General features: G+C 42.6%; 1 protein-coding gene across 3 annotated transcripts in view; it reads right to left on the reverse strand.

Annotated features, from left to right (window-relative positions):
• The window catches only part of LOC139765906 (kinesin heavy chain-like), a 909,514-nt gene that overhangs the window by 284,069 nt on the left and 604,250 nt on the right, over positions 1–21,195 (reverse strand). For all 3 annotated transcript variants that reach the window (XM_071693874.1, XM_071693867.1, XM_071693860.1), the window contains exons 5-7: positions 6,090–6,233; positions 4,665–4,789; positions 1,782–1,886 (exon numbers count right to left, since the gene is read on the reverse strand). In XM_071693874.1, the coding sequence (XP_071549975.1) occupies positions 1,782–1,886; positions 4,665–4,789; positions 6,090–6,233 (374 nt within the window). The remainder of the gene's footprint in view (positions 1–1,781; positions 1,887–4,664; positions 4,790–6,089; positions 6,234–21,195) is intronic.

Raw genomic sequence — 21,195 nt, forward strand, 5'->3', positions numbered from 1 at the left:
AAACTGAATGTAATTAAAGGAGGCACAAATAATATCGATTGTGGGCTTGAAGAAAAGTACTCATTAGGTCTATTGTCAAACATACATATCAATGGTTGCTGCTTTCAATTACTTTCAACTTTTGTGTCATTCTATGGGTTAATAATCCTGCTGAAGAAAAGTACTTTATGTTATTGTCGGTCAGATTTTTGCCAATCTATTCATTAGCAGCTGAGATCGAGATTATCAAAGCCTTTGATATATCTTCATACCTTTATCAAAATGTCTCTTAACTTTCTTCTAAGGGTAAACAAGTTTAAGTCGTGCAGTTGGCACTCATGGATTCGTTTTTCGATCAGGGAATAATCTTCACAGGTCACCTCTGTCTTCTCTTGATCCTGTTTATGCCTTTTCCTCAAAACTTACCACTATAATTCAAGGTGGAGACGCACCAGTGGATTGCAAAGAGTGATGACTTTTTTTCTCATACAATGAAATCAAATGCCCCGCCGCTTAAACCCAGATTCTTTTTTCGCTTTTATCAAACTACTACTGTGCACTGTTTACCTGTTTCTCATACCGCAGCCTGGCTTCTCATATTACCACGGACATGGAAACTTTGCGCTTATCGACATCAAAATTCGTTTGCCACAGGTAAACCCAATCCATAAGTGTTTCAACGTCAGCTTACAGTTGCAGTGTATTTTTGCTGTACCTTTATCTCCCAGCTTACGATTGTCTGCAAATCTTGATATCATACAAAACAGCCCATTATCGATATCTACGATACATGAGAGAATGGGAACCGGTCCTAAGACTGATCCCTGCGGCACACCACTTGTTACTGTTAACCATTCCGAGGCTTGACTGGTCATCGCTATTCTTGGTTAATTGCCAGTCGACCAATTTTCTAACCACTAAAGTACATCCCATCTACAACGTGTGACTCAGCTTTTGCTAGGAATCTTTGACGCGGGACTTTATCGAATGCTTTCTTGAAAAGCTAAACAATCATATAAATAGTTTTCCTTTCATTATACATGCTGATTATATCATATAAGACATCAAGGAGATCTGAACACCTTCGTTTGAAACCTTGTTGGGGATCGTTAAGAAAATGAAGCTCCTCGACGTAATTCAAGATTTTCTCTTGAGTGATGGCTTCCAGAAGTTTACCAATGATGAACGTCAAGGTAACTACGTGGTAATTTTCGGAAACGGACATACAACATGTTTTGAACATAGATGTTACACTGGCTACTGGTCAGTTCTGCAGAACTTTCCCTGCAGTAAGTGACTTACTGAAAAGACCAATCAAGGGCATAACTAACTTATATCTAGCATCTTTCATTGTTCTCAGATATGAATAGCCAGGGCCTGCCGTTTTATTTACTTTCATTCCATTCAATGCTGAGAACATATGCTGAATGAGAATACCATTGTATTGCAATGGGACTGGTTCTACAACATGAGCTAAGTCTTCACCAATGAATTCACACACACAAACAAAAATGAAACTTTCAAGATCATTGCCATGGCTTCATAGTGGACCTGATCCAGATCACCACTTTCCAAAATCAACAGATCAATTACTGAGTTATGATTCTCTTGTCTCTAACACAACCATGAAATATTTGTTTCTTTTGCTATTATCAGCAATTAGCTGTGAACTGTGTAGGTAATTCCCTGATCTACCTTCCAGCAACAACAGCTGGAGGACACAGGTCTTTCCATAATAAAGAAGCTGGAGATCTTGGTAATCATAATTCAACACAGAAAGGAAATAACAGCGATACACCAACCTTTCCATCAGCTAATGCAGCGATGACGTTACCAAGTGCTGAGAGCGATTTGTTGATATTTTTGGCTTCATCGAGAACTGCACCTTCTGCACCTGTCTTGCTGACCTGTGGGAATGAAAGAACTGATCTTAGAGCCATGTATGTTCTCAAGGTACAGATGTTATCCAAAAGACCTCAGTATGTTGTATGTTTTGTTATGTGAAACGTGTGGCTGAAAAACATCGCACAGAAAGCCATCACGTTGACCCAGATAAGCACAACAATCACACACACACACACACCAAGTGAAAAAGGTAATCATGTATTGACTAGGTTTGGTTAGGCAGTTGAGGAGGACATGAGAAAATCAAAGGAAAAACCAGTCTTAAAGAGGATATATAATCGTGGAAACTACATATAGCTTAACAGTTTTCCGTGAACATAAACTAGTAATTGGGATTCCATTGTCACAACATCAATCACTATCAGGAAAGATTGGTTGATACCTAAAACGAAGGACTTAAACATGGGTGCATTTAACTGTAAACAAAAGGGAAGTTACAAAACAGTGAAGTAACTTTATAATATGTTAAAAGGCAAAAGAGATTAGGGATATACTGCGGTGAAGATATACGGGAGACAGAACAAACCAGCAAGAATCTGACTGGCATGAGAAGGTAAGGAACGATGAAGGAAGAGGAACAGACAAACTTTGAAAAGAACGTTGTGGACAAGGCCGGAGATAATCTGAAACTGTCCCATACACTCAGTAATAGGAAATCATTGGTTAAAGAACCGATGCTAAAGGAAACACAGGGAAGAGTGGCAGAGAACGATATAATGTTAAGCGAGGAACTAAACGAGTTCAAAAGTGTTCTAACAGTTGAAGACTAAAGCCCCCAACACCAGCGAGATGGAACGGGAAGAGGTTCTGGGAAGCAAAGAAAGATCTAAGAAGACACTGTAGATTACGAAGAGGCCTTGATCAATATAAGGCTTACGGTCCTGAAGAAGTTTCTCCAAAGTTGCAGATGAAATCTACAGATGCACGTGTCAGGCCACTTGTGGGAGTATTCAGTGTTGCAGGGGATGAGGAAGAAAGAGTACTGCCCATGTATATCCTGCGTGACACTACCTCTCTCCAGCGGGGAATAGAGAATACGTATGAAAGAGTCAGCCGTGGGTGAAGGATGGTATAGCGCCAGGGGGATGAAAGAGGATAAATTACATGCCTGTCATTCTAGAAACGTAATCAGAGAACTATGCTGAGCTGCAGCTCGGTCTCTCTGACGTGTGTGTTGTGTGAAACATTAGAAAATGTAATCAGAAAGAAAAATGATAAACTAATGCACAGTGAGAGGCAACACTGACTCACGGAAATGTACAAAAATCTCTCAGACCTCCATGAAACTGTAAGAAAAAAAACAGAAAAGAAAGCGTAAAGGATGGGTGGCTTTTGTGTTTCAGGACTGCCAAAAGCATGTGACACTATGCTATATAAAAGGCAGGAATAAGGAGGAGACTAATCTAATGGTTAGAAAATTACCTTAGTGTAAGGAAACAAATGGAGCCTTGACTAAATGGCTTGAGATCATTAGCGGCTTGCCACAGGGATCGGTTCTGGGGCTATTGCTCTTCTTCATCTATGTATACGAATCGCCAGAAAGGTCGAAAGTATGCCTGAGTATGTTTTCTGGTGATGCCTAAAGGTTATGGGGGAAGCAAAGAACCAGAACCGATCCCTATGGCAAGCCGCTAAAGTGATGCATTCATCACCTTACAAAGGGACCAAGTCAAATTCCAAGGTTGACATGGTATACTGCTGATGAAATTCACTCCTAGCAAATGCAATTCAGTTAGGATGGGACAACGGAAAAGAAGTCCTCATATAATGGGATATATGCTACCGCGATCTGTGTGAGAGGGACTTAGAGACTAACACGGTACCTAACTTACTACAAGAACTCTATCTCAGGATAACTGTAAATAAGTCAAATTGTCTGCTGGAATATTGGAGAGTTTTATTTAAGGATGTGTTCAGGAAACATTCATTAAATTATCCACATCACATATCAAGCCAGAACCTAAACATGCTCCCGCAAGTTTGTCACCTCACTTAAATGAAGCACAGGTACATAACAGAGGTCCTGAGGAAGGTACCAGAACTAGCACAGCTGGCTGACAGTGAGAGTTTAAATGCCATAAGTTTCTCCAGCAGGGAAGCGAGGAGTGAGGGTCGCCTTGATCACAACCTTCAAGTTTCTAAACCAGTCTACAGATGTCTACAGAGAACTGTGCTTCGAAAGATGCAAAGTAACCAGAGACCAAACTTAGCAAGAAATTTGTTGAGAGATGTAAATATCATTTCTTAGCACAGGAGTAGTGGATAAATGGCATTACCCAGAGATGAAATTGTAAATGTTGATAGCACAGAAAAGTTGTATGGAGAAATATGAAGATCTTCAAGTCCTTTTCTGCAATGTACAAATTGGTAATGTCTTTCAGGTAATTACATAAATGCACTTTGTATATATATATATATATATATATATATATATATATATATATAGTGTGTGTGTGTGTGTGTCTGTGTGTGTTTGTTATGTGTGTGTGTGTGTCTGTGTGTGTGTGTGTGTGTGTGTGTGTGTGTGTGTGTGTGTGTGTGTGTAACACTGCGAGTGAAAGGTCCTCTATGCCGAGGCTACACATAGCTAGGAGTAAAGTCTCGTCAAGAAACTCCACACTCTAAAGGAGTCTATAATTCCCTGCTATTGGAAGCAGCGCACCCTTGGGCTTCAGAAGCCTCTGGAGAGAGGGACTGGGTAACACCAGGTCTCCTTCATAGAAAGAGGTCTCGGGTATTATGCATAAAGGTTTAGAATATGTAATTATAGTTTGGCTTACCTTCTCCGAACCCGCCAGATCCACAAGGTACAGTTTCCCCAAAAGCTTCTTTTGGTTTTCGATGTTTTCTTGTTTCACTTGGATCAGGAACACACTGTGCGAGCGGGAACTATGTTCGTTCATATCTGTTGAGAGATGTCACACTTTCAGGGACTCTTTTACGAGAGAGCTACTTTGGTGGTAGTGGGTAACGCTAGCCTCAGCGAAGTCTGATTTCAATCTGGATGCAATTTGGTCTACGATAGACATAAGGACCGAAGGGTAATCATGGATTCTAACATGTGTGTATTTAAACCGAAATTTGAATTAGGCGAAAAGCATCACTGGGTTTAAGAAGTCTCATGTGAGGTCAGAGTGGAATTTGTTAAGGACGAAATGCAGGCTTCACTGAGGATAATGGATGTTTTGGCTCTTTGAAACTAGAAGCAGAAGAAATAAATCACAGTTTACATTGTTACTGACAATTTCAGATCTGCGTCTTATTCTTAGATCTCTCTCTCTCTCTCTCTCTCTCTCTCTCTCTCTCTATATATATATATATATATATATATATATATATATATATATATATATATATATAGGTTGTCTGACACTTGCCGTCAATACAGCTAGGACCGGACAAAATTCTTGGCTGCCAGCGGCACGTAGGCCAGGTCAATCACGCAAGACATTTTGTAAGAACGTACAAAGTATTTTTCTCTAGTTTCCTACAGCAACGCCTCCCCAAAGCTCGACTCCCTCATCCACTGCACCATGGCCTCCACACTTTCCCTAAGTGGAAAGATAAATAAAATCTTTATCACAGTTACCACTCCACCTCATCTGTCTCACTGTATTTATTGTTGTTATTACCGGCCTCCCCCCCAGCATCACCCCAACCCCCAGGATGCTGGGGAACAAGAGGATGAGCGAGGCCGGCGTTTCTCTAACTAATATCATCTTTATCAGCCATTATCACCTTTCTAACGGCGTGCACAGGCAGCTGACCCAAACCTCCTACTTCTTATAGTTTTGCAGCACCCAGTTATATAACAACTACACACACACACACACACACACACACACACACACACACACACACAAACATAATATATCATTTCTACATAATTTACTTCCGTCATATTTTCTTCCTTGGTGGTCACACCAATGTCTCTAGCATCAAAACTTTGATAACATCATATCTCATATATTGTTTCAGTTACGCATCCTTCATATGTTCTTTTTCCCTCCAAAACTTTTCACTTGGCGTCCTCTGTTACATCTACAATGATGTCAAAAGGGAGTTAAACTGTCGAGCCTGAAGCTACCTAACCTATGTACATCCCTTAAAAGCAGTTTATATTTTCAAGGGATCTCAATACGACTGAATGTCACACGTAAACAAGGCTATCAAGGAGAAAGGAACAACGGAAAAAAAGGACTTACTAGTGACGGCGACGTGCCTGTTGGACTTGCCCAGCTCTATCACCTCGAAGACTTCCTCTGGAGACGAGACGAACCTCTCGGTGGCGCCCTTCACTGATGGTACTCGGTTCTTGTCCTCGTGCACCGACAGGTTCACTTTAGACACTGGGGAGACAACAAACACGGTCACACTCACACAGGTGAGGCAAGCACATTATCGATGGTGGTGGGGGTGGTGGTAGTGGTGATGGTGGTAGTGGTGATGGTAGTAGTGGTAAGGCAAAGGAATATGGTGGCAGAGGTTCGTCCACGAGATTGCAGTTGAGATTGTTCTATGATGGTGTTAGTCCAAATGTTGCTATGGAAGTTATCTTATGGTGTTGAGAGTGGTGGTGTGGGAAATGTAGCCAACATGAATATATCAAGTAGCCTCCTACATTACGTAACACCAAACATTTACTCACCAGTCACCTCTTTTCATGATGAAACTGGAGTTCCTTACATAAAGTGTTTAAGCTCCACATTATAAATATTTACCAAAATCAGCAAAAGAGGTTTGGATACTTTACAGTGTCACAAATGGGTGTAAAATCAAAGAAATCGAATACAGTATTTGAAAAACTTGACAGTTAGATTAGAAGGCTTAATGCAAAGGTCGTTTCTACCACGAAGACATCCGTTTTCTGATGAAATAGTAACTGCATATGACTGACACGTCCCAAGATGTTCAATATCAAACGGTCAAACTCTTAAGAATGCAGAAAACATTCTTATATACATACATATATATATATATATATATATATATATATATATATATATATATATATATATATATATATATATATATACCCCTGGGGATAGGGGAGAAAGAATACTTCTCACGTATTCCCTGCGTGTCGTAGAAGGCGGCTAAAAGGGAAGGGAGCGGGGGGCTGGAAATCCTCCCCTCTCGTTTTTTAATTTTCCAAAAGAAGGAATAGAGAAGGGAGCCAAGTGAGGATATTCCCTCAAAGGCTCAGTCTTCTGTTCTTAACGCTACCTCGCCAACGCGGGAAATGGCGAATAGTACAAAAAAAAAAAAAAAAATATATATATATATATATATATATATATATATATATATATATATATATATATATATATATTTTTTTTTTTTTTTTTTTTTTTTTTTTTTATACTTTGTCGCTGTCTCCCGCGTTTGCGAGGTAGCGCAAGGAAACAGACGAAAGAAATGGCCCAACCCCCCCCCCCCCCATACACATGTACATACACACGTCCACACACGCAAATATACATACCTACACAGCTTTCCATGGTTTACCCCAGACGCTTCACATGCCTTGCTTCAATCCACTGACAGCACGTCAACCCCTGTATACCACATGACTCCAATTCACTCTATTTCTTGCCCTCCTTTCACCCTCCTGCATGTTCAGGCCCCGATCACACAAAATCTTTTTCACTCCATCTTTCCACCTCCAATTTGGTCTCCCTCTTCTCCTCGTTCCCTCCACCTCCGACACATATATCCTCTTGGTCAATCTCTCCTCACTCATTCTCTCCATGTGCCCAAACCATTTCAAAACACCCTCTTCTGCTCTCTCGACCACGCTCTTTTTATTTCCACACATCTCTCTTACCCTTACGTTACTTACTCGATCAAACCACCTCACACCACACATTGTCCTCAAACATCTCATTTCCAGCACATCCATCCTCCTGCGCACATCTCTATCCATAGCCCACGCCTCGCAACCATACAGCATTGTTGGAACCACTATTCCCTCAAACATACCCATTTTTGCTTTCCGAGATAATGTTCTCGACTTCCACACATTTTTCAAGGCTCCCAAAATTTTCGCCCCCTCCCCCACCCTATGATCCACTTCCGCTTCCATGGTTCCATCCGCTGACAGATCCACTCCCAGATATCTAAAACACTTCACTTCCTCCAGTTTTTCTCCATTCAAACTCACCTCCCAATTGACTTGACCCTCACCCCTACTGTACCTAATAACCTTGCTCTTATTCACATTTACTCTCAACTTTCTTCTTCCACACACTTTACCAAACTCAGTCACCAGCTTCTGCAGTTTCTCACATGAATCAGCCACCAGCGCTGTATCATCAGCGAACAACAATTGACTCACTTCCCAAGCTCTCTCATCCCCAACAGACTTCATACTTGCCCCTCTTTCCAGGACTCTTGCATTTACCTCCTTTACAACCCCATCCATAAACAAATTAAACAACCATGGAGACATCACACACCCCTGCCGCAAACCTACATTCACTGAGAACCAATCACTTTCCTCTCTTCCTACACGTACACATGCCTTACATCCTCGATAAAAACTTTTCACTGCTTCTAACAACGATCGAATAAATGTCATTTACGGCTTCCATGAAGAATAATCTTGAAAAATCCCATACTATCTTGACTATATACAGTAACTACATACAGTAACAATATCCTCTTAAGTACCACAGGGGTCAGCTTGACCCATCAACCACAATGAAATAAAGAGTAACAGCAGAAATTCAGTATCATGAAAAAAAAAATGGAGAAGGCCAGTCGTACCCTTTTCTTTTCTTTTTTTCTTTTTTAATACGGTGGTTGAGGAAAGGAAGAAGAGATGGGACAGGGGAAGGGATAGTCGGAAATGAAAGAGATGACTGAATACAGGTGCATGGTGTCAGTTTCTTTATGCATGAGGGTAATCGTCTGGAGGCGGCTTTTTTGGTGCCTTATATACACATACGCTACACTAAAAATTAAAAGCCAAATGTGTACAACGTATTTTTTCCCACTAGCAACAGATCTGATGATTAAAGACAACAAAGTACAAATAATGAATTCAAAAATACACTACAGTTTCAAGGAGCGTCCCAGATAAGCCTAACACTCTCTTCCTTCACCTTATTTCCCATTACTACCAGCCCTTCACCATCAGCACCACCAACACATATCGGCTTCCATAAACCTTCCCACCCTGAGTTGTTCCAACTCCAGGTCATCAATATAAAGCTTATTCTCCAGCTTCACTTCAGTCACGATACACCTCCCTAACCACCCCATCCATAAACAAATTAAACAACCATGGAGACATCACGCACCCCTGCCGCAAACCTACATTCACTGAGAACCAATCACTTTCCTCTCTTCCTACACGTACACAAGCCTTACATCCTCGATAAAAACTTTTCACTGCTTCTAACAACTTGCCTCCCACACCATATATTCTTAATACCTTCCACAGAGCATCTCTATCAACTCTATCATATACCTTCTCCAGATCCATAAATGCTACATACAAATCCATTTGCTTTTCTAAGTATTTCTCACATATATTCTTCAAAGCAAACACCTGATCCACACATCCTCTACAACTTCTGAAACCACACTGCTCTTCCCCAATCTGATGCTCTGTAAATGCCTTCACCCTCTCAGTCAATACCCTCCCATATAATTTCCCAGGAGTACTCAACAGACTTATACCTCTGTATTTTGAGCACTCACTTTTATCCCCTTTGCTTTTGTACATTCCGCCAATCCTCAGGCACCTCACCATGAATCATACATACATTGAATAACCTTACCGACCACTCAACAATACAGTTACCCCCTTTTTAATAAATTCCACTGCAATACCATCCAAACCCGCTGCCTTGCCGGCTTTCACCTTCCGCAAAGCTTTAACTACCTCTTCTTTGTTTACCAAATCATTCTCCCTAACCCTCTCACTTTGCACACCACCTCGACCAAAACACCCTATATCTGCAACTCTATCTTCAAACACATTCAACTAACCTTCAAAATACTCACTCCATCTCCTCTCACATCACCACTACTTGTTATCACCTCCCCATTAGACCCCTTCACTGAAGTTTCCATTTGTTCCCTTGTCTTACGCACTTTATTTACCTCCTTCCAAAACATCTTTTTATTCTCCCTAAAATTTAAGGATACTCTCGCACCCCAACTCTCATTTGCCCTCTTTTTAACCTCTAGCACCTTTCTCTTGACCTACTGCCTCATTCTTTTATACATCTCCCAGTCATTTGCATTATTTCCCTGCATAAATCGTCCAAATGCCTCTCTCTTCTCTTTCACTAATAATCTTACTTCTTCATCCCATCACTCACTACCCTCTCTAAGCTGCCCACCTCCCACGCTTCTCATGCCACAAGCATCTTTTGCGCAAGCCATCACTGCTTCCCTAAATACATCCCATTCCTCTCCCACTCCCCTTGCGTCCTTTGTTCTCATCTTTTTCCAATATTTATTTATTTATATATATATATATATATATATATATATATATATATATATATATATGCATATTGGAAAGGATCACAATTTTGCGCCTGATCAAGTATATTCCTATGAGTCCTTGAAGAAAATGAAACACGATAAGTTCCCAAGTGCATTTTCGTGTAATAATCACATCATCAAGGGAGATACAAGAAAGAAATATAACAGTCAGTTGATATACAACGAAGAGACGTAGCTAGGACCCCATTGGTAAACAAGTAATTGTCCAAGACAGACAACGATCGTATCATAAAATTATTATGTGGACAAGAAGGGGCATTGTTTACAAATTTCATCAACAACAAAGTTATCCAATAAGCGATCCTTTCCAATATTATATATATATATATATATATATATATATATATATATATATATATATATATATATATATATCTTTAATGGAATGGCCTTGATTAGTGCCTCAGTTGCAAGTGCCGTCTCAGCTAAATATATATATATATATATATATATATATATATATATATATATATATATATATATATATATATATATATATATATATATTATCCCTGGGGATAGGGGAGAAAGAATACTTCCCACGTATTCCCTGCGTGTCGTAGAAGGCGACTAAAGGGGAAGGGAGCGGGGGGCTGGAAATCCTCCCATCTCGTTTTTTTTTAATTTTCCAAAAGAAGGAACAGAGAAGGGGGCCAGGTGAGGATATTCCCTCAAAGGCCCAGTCCTCTGTTCTTAACGCTACCTCGCTGATGCGGGAAATGGCGAATAGTTTGAAAAAAAAAAAAAAAAATATATATATATATATATATATATATATATATATATATATATATATATATATATATATATATATATATATATATATATATATCAAAATCGGCATAAAATATCGAAACGTTTACATGTTCACTGAACAATTTAATATCTAGTTGGAGATGATGATTAAAAAAAAATATCTCCTGACACGACCCCGTCCTTCAGTAACACTTGACTGAGCCACAAGGTCGAGAAAGCCTCCCTGGTTTCTGGTTCACCTCACGAGTCTAGATGACCATGAGCTACGTACAGCACATGACAGGTGCACCAAGATGTTGTTCGTCAATGGGGCCACAGATGACGGATCTACTTCAATTAGTCCATGAAAGACTTTGCTGTTGATTTATACCATATATGTGGCATAGTAGTGTTCAGATTCATTAAGAATTCCACCAGAGATGTAGGGATGGCCGGTACAAGTCTCAAAATCTGACCCGAGATAGAGGGTAAGGCACAGATGTATTCATCCTTCCTCACTGACAACTGATACATCCAACAGGTCTCAACATAGAAGTAAAAAACAAAGATGTCAGATTCTTCAACTTTCTTCGTATAAAACGACGCAGCTGAACAATGCACTGGTCTTTCGTCGTAGTTCAGACATACGTGAAATGTAACCCCCATGATGTACAGCGCTCCACCGTTTCTGCTCTGGCTCGAAGCTAAATCTAGAAAAGGAATCTCGAATCATTCAGCCACACTCTTCAATACTGATGCTTTGCACGCATGCGCATACATGAGCCACGTATAGAATATAGCAACCATTATCCTGACAAAAAAATGGAAAATTCGAAACCCTCAACTTTAGCAATAACCATAAATTTGTTAAAAAAAAATAAAAATTCCTTTCCTAAACATTTTCAACTGTTGGACTACCGACGTAGTACCTACGTAAGTCGTCACTAATTCTGAAGAGGAACCAATTAGTACCCATTACTCTCGCTGTCCACCGATGTAAAAATGATAAGTAGTTCCGAGGGCGGTCATAATTACTCTCTGGTATAAATGTTGCTTCCAATTAGCCACTCATCATAAAGTTCGCTCGTAAAGGTTGACTGCGCCTTAATATTCGCGTTCTGTACTATGACGTATCATATCTGATCGTTGTTGTACGGCTGTTGCTTAAACATTAATGTCAGTCTATAACACTGCATCATCAACACTGTCAGACGGTTTATCACACACACACACACACACACACACACACACACGGATTGCGGTAAAGTGATCGATTTCATTGGTTATTACAACGAACTGTGAACCATAAAACATCAGCGTTCAGTGGTGATAGTGGGTTGTTGGGACGTCATCACTCATGATAGTTATAAGGCGTCAATTTACCATAAATGAAAGTATATATATATATATATATATATATATATATATATATATATATATATATATATATATATATATATATCATGAAGGATAAATAACCGTTATTGTGAATATATAATAGTTTACTACATGGTAGGAGAGACGGCATTACAAGAAAAACGTCCACAGACGTAAGAAAAACAATCCAGCAGGTGTCATAATGACGTTAAATAAAACAAAAAAGCATAAAAATGTTAAACTTTTCTGCGAAGGTAGAAGTCAGGGCTGGAACAGCCTTTTGCCATTGATCAAACATGAATTAGATAAGTTTTGCACGTAGAGAGGGAGTACAGTGTCACATTCAGGTTATCTTAAAGCTGAATCTGGGGAGGCACTTAAGGTTGAGCCAGACGTACACACCAACACGAAACATCTTTTTAATACCTTATACGTTTACGCACTACACTGATCACGTAAAATCTAAAGCAACCATTACCATACGTACTCCACACATATCTGGAAGGAATCGGCAAGTAAGGTATGAAAAAAAAGTATAAGAAACGTGGACAGCGGCTGGATGGAAAGATCACACATTAACCAAGAAATTAAGGTAGTGTGTTTGTTAAGGAAATAGACTGCATTGAGAATCTAACTCAACATTACACATCATACCATACACCTAATACCCAACTCTAGCCAGAATATGTTTGAGTACGCCTGTGGCCTGTGTTTGTAAATGGACTTATAAGAAAATGAAGTACTTGCTTAGTCAACGTCACAAGAAAGGTTGTATATGACTCTCAGAGCATTGCAAACAATCGTATATCTGTTCCTAGTATGTATAGGATGACTGTATCTATCGTTGAAGAGTTCTGTGGCAACCATAGGAAGATGGCTGCTGACGAACAGCATACGTTAACATACAAATGGCAGTTATAGAAGACTGGAGCAGAGAGGGTATGGCTGGAGTTCATCATCATAGTTCACCGGCAACCGCTTCCCTTCCTTGACGTGTGTATATCCTCTGTCATGTCATCTGTACATCTGTGCTGACTGATTTCCCAGTATTCTCAGTCTTGTAGTCTTAAACTTAGTCCTTTAAATTTGGCATGAGAACAAATGGTGTTCTTCATGTTAAGTCCTGAATAACCTTTTTTTTGAGAGCATAGGTTTTATTATTTCTTTGTCTCGAACTTTTGCCCAAGGAGCCTTACAGAGGGTGGAATATAACCGTCGCTCAGCACGTCCCTTTCATGGTCAACACCAAAGCATCCAGCGTATGTCAGTCTCATAAGCTTCAGACCTGACGTTAGCATACAGAAGCAGAGGTTAAAGGTCAGCGCTGTTCGTCCATCATATGACTAGTGTGTGTGTGTGTGTGTGTGTGTGTGTGTGTGTGTGTGTGTGTGTGTGTAGCCGAATGAATTAGCATTTATGGCGACTGAGCACCTTTGCAACAAGGGAGAGAAAGACTTAGAACCGTAATGTCAGTGTGGAGTGTCATTACTATTCCCACCTGCTCCCACTGTGTCGTCACTAATCCCATCTATCCCCACAATGTCATCACTATCCCCACCGTGTCACCACCATCTCCACAATGTCATCACTATCCCCACCATCCCCACCGTTTCATCACTATCCCTACCACACTATCCCCACAATGTCATCACTATCCCCACCATCCCCACCGTTTCATCACTATCCCTACCACACTATCCCCACAATGTCATCACTATCCCCACCATCCCCACCGTTTCATCACTATCCCTACCACACTATCCCCACAATGTCATCACTATCCCCACCATCCCCACCGTTTCATCACTATCCCTACCACACTATCCCCACAATGTCATCACTATCCCCACCATCCCCACCGTTTCATCACTATCCCTACCACACTATCCCCACAATGTCATCACTATCCCCACCATCCCCACCGTGTCACCACCATCCCCACCGTGTCATCACTATCCCTACCACACTATCCCCACCGTGTCACCAAGATCCCCACCGTGTCATCACTATCCCTACCACACTATCCCCACCGTGTCACCAAGATCCCCACCGTGTCATCACTATCCCTACCACATTATCCCCACCGTGTCACCACCATCCCCACCGTGTCATCACTATCCCTACCACACTATCCCCACCGTGTCACCACCATCCCCACCGTGTCATCACTATCCCTACCACACTATCCCCACCGTGTCACCACGACCCCCACCGTGTCATCACTATCCCTACCACACTATCCCCACCGTGTCACCACCATCCCCACCGTGTCATCACTATCCCTACCACACTATCCCCACCGTGTCACCACGACCCCCACCGTGTCATCACTATCCCTACCACACTATCCCCACCGTGTCACCACCATCCCCACCGTGTCATCACTATCCCTACCACACTATCCCCACCGTGTCACCACGACCCCCACCGTGTCATCACTACTTTCTACACAGTGTCACCACTACCGCAGCCACCAGGTTTCCAGCTCGCCGGTATAGCACTGTCAGCTCTTCACTCCAATATCGTCACCTGCCTCTCCAGCACCATCATCTTTCTCCTTATCGCTGTCAGCTGTCAATTCAACACCGTCTGCTTTATCCGTAGCACCGTCAGCCCTATCACCACCGTCTGTTTCCTCAGCACCGTCAGCTACCTCCCAAGGCCTGTCATCTCTCTCTTCAGCAACGTTAGCTTCTTCCAGAGCACTGTCAGCCCTAGCAACACCCGTCTGCTTCCTCAACGCCGTTAGTTATCTCCTCAGAATCGTCAGCTCTCTCCTCAAGAACGTCAGCTTTCTCCACAGAATCGTCAGCCCAAGCATCATGGTCTGTCTCCCCAGCACCGTCAGTCTTAGCAACACCGTCTGTTTCCTTAGCTACCGTTAACCCCCCCCCTCACACACACACACACACACACACACACACACACACACACACACATACCCACACACACAAACAATATTAGCCCCACCCTTCCCTCCCTTCACCCCGCCCATATCACCCCCTTCCTCCAGGTCTGTGCCCCCGACCACCCCACACACACACACACACACACACACACACACCTCTCCCCCGTCCCCAGCCCAGCTGGACCCCCAGCGTTTGTGAGAGACTTCCTCACCCAACCATAAGAAAAACTCGATTTCGTTCCCGTCAACTCTCATCCATCCCCGCGCCTCTCATCCACACCAATCCAATACCCTCACACTACTCACCCTGAATCTCAACAAACACGGTCAGGTTGAGGTAAAGATCAAGTCTCCAGCCACAAGGTGTACCGAGAGGAGATGGTGTTTACAGACGCCATACAGGTGGCCCGTGTGGGAGGCTGAGCAGCCCAGCACAGTCCCACCCCACCAGGAAACCATCACATGCTTGTCCCAGATGATCTGTTGTGATGGGTCTCATGTGCTCATCTTTAATGGCGCATCTGGTGCTCCTTGGTGCTCTGGCTGTGGTTGATGGGACCACGTTACTGGTCTGATGCTATGGTTGATGGGATCATGTTACTGGTCTGATGCTGTGGTTGATGGGATCATGTTACTGGTCTGATGCTGTGGTTGATGGGATTATGTTACTGGTCTGATGCTGTGGTTGATGGGATCATGTTACTGGTCTGATGCTGTGGTTGATGGGATCATGTTACTGGTCTGATGCTGTGGTTGATGGGATCACGTTACTGGTCTGATGCTGTGGTTGATGGGATCATGTTACTGGTCTGATGCTGTGGTTGATGGGATCATGTTACTGGTCTGATGCTGTGGTTGATGGGATCATGTTACTGGTCTGATGCTGTGGTTGATGGGATCATGTTACTGGTCTGATGCTGTGGTTGATGGGATCATGTTACTGGTCTGATGCTGTGGTTGATGGGACCACGTTACTGGTCTGATGCTATGGTTGATGGGATCATGTTACTGGTCTGATGCTGTGGTTGATGGGATCATGTTACTGGTCTGATGCTGTGGTTGATGGGACCACGTTACTGGTCTGATGCTGTGGTTGATGGGATTATGTTACTGGTCTGATGCTGTGGTTGATGGGATCATGTTACGGGTCTGATGCTGTGGTTGATGGGACCACGTTACTGGTCTGATGCTGTGGTTGATGGGATCATGTTACTGGTTTGATGCTGTGGTTGATGGGATTATGTTACTGGTCTGATGCTATGGTTGATGGGATCATGTTACTGGTTTGATGCTGTGGTTGATGGGATCATGTTACGGGTCTGATGCTGTGGTTGATGGGATCATGTAACTGGTCTGATAATGTGGTTGATGGGATTATGTTACCTGTCTGATGCTGTGGTTGATGGGACCACGTTACTGGTCTGATGCTGTGGTTGATGGGATCATGTTACGGGTCTGATGCTGTGGTTGATGGGATCATGTAACTGGTCTGATAATGTGGTTGATGGGATTATGTTACCTGTCTGATGCTGTGGTTGATGGGACCACGTTACTGGTCTGATGCTGTGGTTGATGGGACCACGTTACTGGTCTGATAATGTGGTTGATGGGACCACGTTACTGGTCTGATGCTGTGGTTGATGGGACCACGTTACTGGTCTGATGCTGTGGTTGATGGGATCATGTAACTGGTCTGATGCTGTGGTTGATGGTACACCTTAATAGCACACAGATACGTGATAATGATGTAGTGCTGGGGTTGTGATGGGTATGGTGTGTTAATGGATGGTGATGGTACAATGCTGGAGATGTGATGACGCTGTCGCTCTGTTCGAGGTGTGACAGTAATGTTATAGTGCTGAGGATATGATAAGTGGTATTGTAGTTTGAGGGCGGAAGGCACTCATACTTCCCGCTCCTCCAGCAGTAGTCTACCGACAGTGAGACATGACAGTGAGGGTCAGGTTAGTAGACAAGTGAGAGTAAGACGTGGGTCACTGAAGGGAGAGGGGGACTGTGTTGTGATGAGAAGAGGTGAGGTTGTGGACGCTGGACGCCTGACTCACCGCTCTACCACACACGACTGTCATCATCACCTTCAGGGAACCACAGCCAACGTTACAGGAACCTATGACGTTTACACTAAACATGAGAAGAGGCAACTACGTCGACCTGGAGTTATCATCTGGATCAATATGGCGCTCGCCTTTAAGGACCCGACCGAGAACTATTTACTTCACCGACGATGAGAACCTTCGGGGAACACCAGCAAGATTTTGCCATTAGGCAGAGCCAGCACGTATCGCTCACCACAGGAAGCCTGAGGCAAGAATAAGGTAGCGTGAGGACATGTTGTCAAGGGTTGTGGGTGAGATGGTGAGTCTGGGAGTTTACGGCCCAAATGCCAGCGACCTACGTGTGTGTGTGTGTGTGTGTGTGTGTGTGTGTGTGTGTGTGTGTGTGTGTGTGTGTGTGCGTGTGCGTGTGAGTGTGCGTGTGTGTGTGAGGAAGAAAGAAAAGAGAGGGACCTGGGCTAGGGAGGAGAAGCTGATAACCATTGAAGCTCTGGCTCACTAAATCTCCTTTTAACCAAGGGGTAAAGAGAGAGAGAGAGAGAGAGAGAGAGAGAGAGAGAGAGAGAGAGAGAGAGAGAGAGAGAGAGAGAGAGAGAGAGTACTGTTCAGGACACATATGGGGTTGTGCAAATTGCATTACCAATCACATGATTACTTTCGGATTCTATTATCGCTAACCACACTCAGTTACTTGGGAAAATCAACCTAGCCTGGGAGAGAAAAACTTGTTCACTCTCAGTACAGAGGAGAGAACTCGTGCAAATCAGGTATATAAAATAATCTCCATCAGTCTGTGATAATTACGTCACCTTGAAAAACTGCTTCTTATCTCTCACATAAAGAAACCGTTAGCAGGAACTGCCGATACTTAAACGATATTTTGACCACCGCTGACCACTTCAGGTCACTGCAAATCATCTACGAAACAAGAATCACACCAAACCATGCGACCAATCACGGTCACTCAGCCTAGCAATGTCAATCGCGGTCGGTCATTCTATTCACCCGGCAGTGAGCCACAATCACCATCAGACATGTTATAAAATATTACTACCTGTCTTTTTTCCAGTCATATGATTCCTGCCATTCGCATGTCCCATCGCTGCCAATCAATGTTAGCTTCCTCTTCTATCACAATGCGTCCCTCGTTCGTAATTGCTGAACATTTGACGAACTTTTCGTGTGGCGCGGAACAAGGAGAACGTATTTGACATCCTGGGGTATGTGTCTACATGCTAAAGGTGTGTGTTTGCTAGCTTCCTCACGACCCTGAGTCCCAATACGCCGTTGGGAAGTGTGTGAGAACATGGCTCGAGGTCGGAATATGAAGCTTGAGTGTATGAAGAGTGTGGGTTAAGCCACTGTGTGGGAATAGGGGAATGGGTGTATATATGAGACGCAATAGTGTGCATTATGGGTATAGGTCGAGTGCGTGGGTAAAGCATATGGCCTGAGTGTGGTCTTAAGTCTGAGTGTTCAAGGGTACGTAGACCCTGTGCTTGATCAAGCATCATGTTTGTTATGGATGATTCACATGACCAGCTGTCCAGCTTAACATCTAAACACATCTCTGAGCAAGTCATGATGTCAGATGCATGTTGGATGTTGACACTGCTCAACCTCAACATTCATAAATCAGTTGTTGATCAAGTGAGAATTGTGAGCGTTCACAATTCATTTCTTTTTGTCATCTCCGCGTCTCAGTTCGCGCGCACACACACACACACACACACCACACACACACACAACTCACCGTGAAACATTCATAACTTTCAGAAGTTGTGTCTTAACTTGTTCAAGATACGCCAAGCCGACTTGTTCCTCATTAGAAAACCATCGCCGCCGCCACTTACAGAAATGAGCCCAACAGGAACAAAGGGGAACATGATTCACATAAACAGTTTATACAGAACGCCATGTGATCATCAGGTTCATCAACCACTTTGTGATGTACTTCACGACCACCACAGCCATGACATGTCTGACGCGAGCAACCGGCCAGGTGCATCACCCACAACAAACACGTTACTCACCAGCTAAATGTCGAGCCCTGTGTACACAACGATCCTACCCCTTATGTGCAGAGAATTGTTGATGCGTATACCATCAGCCATGACAACAATCATTTCTCTAGGATGATGATACAGACACACAACTGAAAGAAAAATCTGTACATACAAGTATACACGGAAATTACCAGCCGTGTATCTGTGAGGATGTATGAACAAGTATTAGACGTAGGACTTGACTGGGATGGTACGACCTCAGTCTTCTACAAAGTATACAGTGTAAGCATAAACCACACATAGGTCTTGCCACTCACTTGCCACGCTACAAGTGATCTTGGCGATAACAGTACATCCTCTTCTGCGATCATCACAGCACCAGTGCGTCCTCCCGTGCGGTAATACCACTGTAATGCTATAACGTCGCCCAGGTCTGCTGGAGCAGCGTAGTGGCAACACGGCAGCAGGGGCCACCTGCCAACATGCACTAAAGTCCGACGGTTCTCAGGTTCTCTCATTCGGGAAACTTTCGTGTAAGGTAACGAGTTCTTACAGATTTCTAACGTTAAGGTCTGACTACACTATAAACTATGGCCATCCCCTCAAAACAAATACACATTACTTAACGTGAACACTCCAGCACACAAACCTCTAACCTATCCGCGCGGCAGAATACAGATATGATACCAAAAGAAAAGCGAAACCCTTCTGAACCAAGTTGAAATATCACGTCAACAACTCCTGGATGACAGATATCAGCTGTTACCTTGACCCTTGACCCCCTGACCCCACAACGAGACATAAATTCCATGTACAGCTGAATGTATCCCATGCTGAAATAAACCGTCAACAAACATGCACTGGGAACCTGACTTTTGCTTTTATCCTGTTGTCCCCAAAATATATACTCTACCTAAAATATACACTCTACCTAAAATCCCTAAATTTTATAGAATTAACCGTTACCAGATGTCGGTCCTTTCCGAATGCAGTTCAACAAATATAAAAGATATTAGTAAACAAACTGGAATGAAAGTCGAATGCTTCAAATATATATATATATATATATATATATATATATATATATATATATATATATATATATATATATATATATATTTCTTTTTCTTTCTTTCAAACTATTCGCCTTTTTCCTCATTAGCGAGGTAGCGTTAAGAACAGAGGACTGAGCCTTTGATGGAATATCCTCACCTGGCCCCCTTCTCTGTTCCTTCTTTTGGAAAATTGAAAAAAAAAAAAAAACGAGAGGGGAGGATTTCCAGCCCCCCGCTCCCTCCCCTTTTAGTCGCCTTCTACGACACGCAGGGAATACGTGGGAAGTATTCTTTCTCCCCTATCCCCAGGGATAATACATATATATATATATATATATATATATATATATATATATATATATATATATATATATATATATATAGGACTTGCAGTATCATATGGGACATCATCAGAAGGCATTCAGCAGCACAATTACCTTCAGTAGATCTGTCACCCTTGAGTTCCCATATCCTACCCGAACATCAGACTGTGAACTAGTTGTTATAGTTCTCGAGGCAGCTCACCTCCTGGGAGGCGGTTGAACCCACACTCCTCCTCCGTCTCCACTCACCGTGATCGTGGGGAGGTATCGGGTTCTGGGAATCAGGGACAGGGTGGGGCGGCCCGTGTA

This window comes from Panulirus ornatus, chromosome 4, assembly GCF_036320965.1.
Source record: "Panulirus ornatus isolate Po-2019 chromosome 4, ASM3632096v1, whole genome shotgun sequence".
Lineage (NCBI taxonomy): Eukaryota > Metazoa > Arthropoda > Malacostraca > Decapoda > Palinuridae > Panulirus > Panulirus ornatus.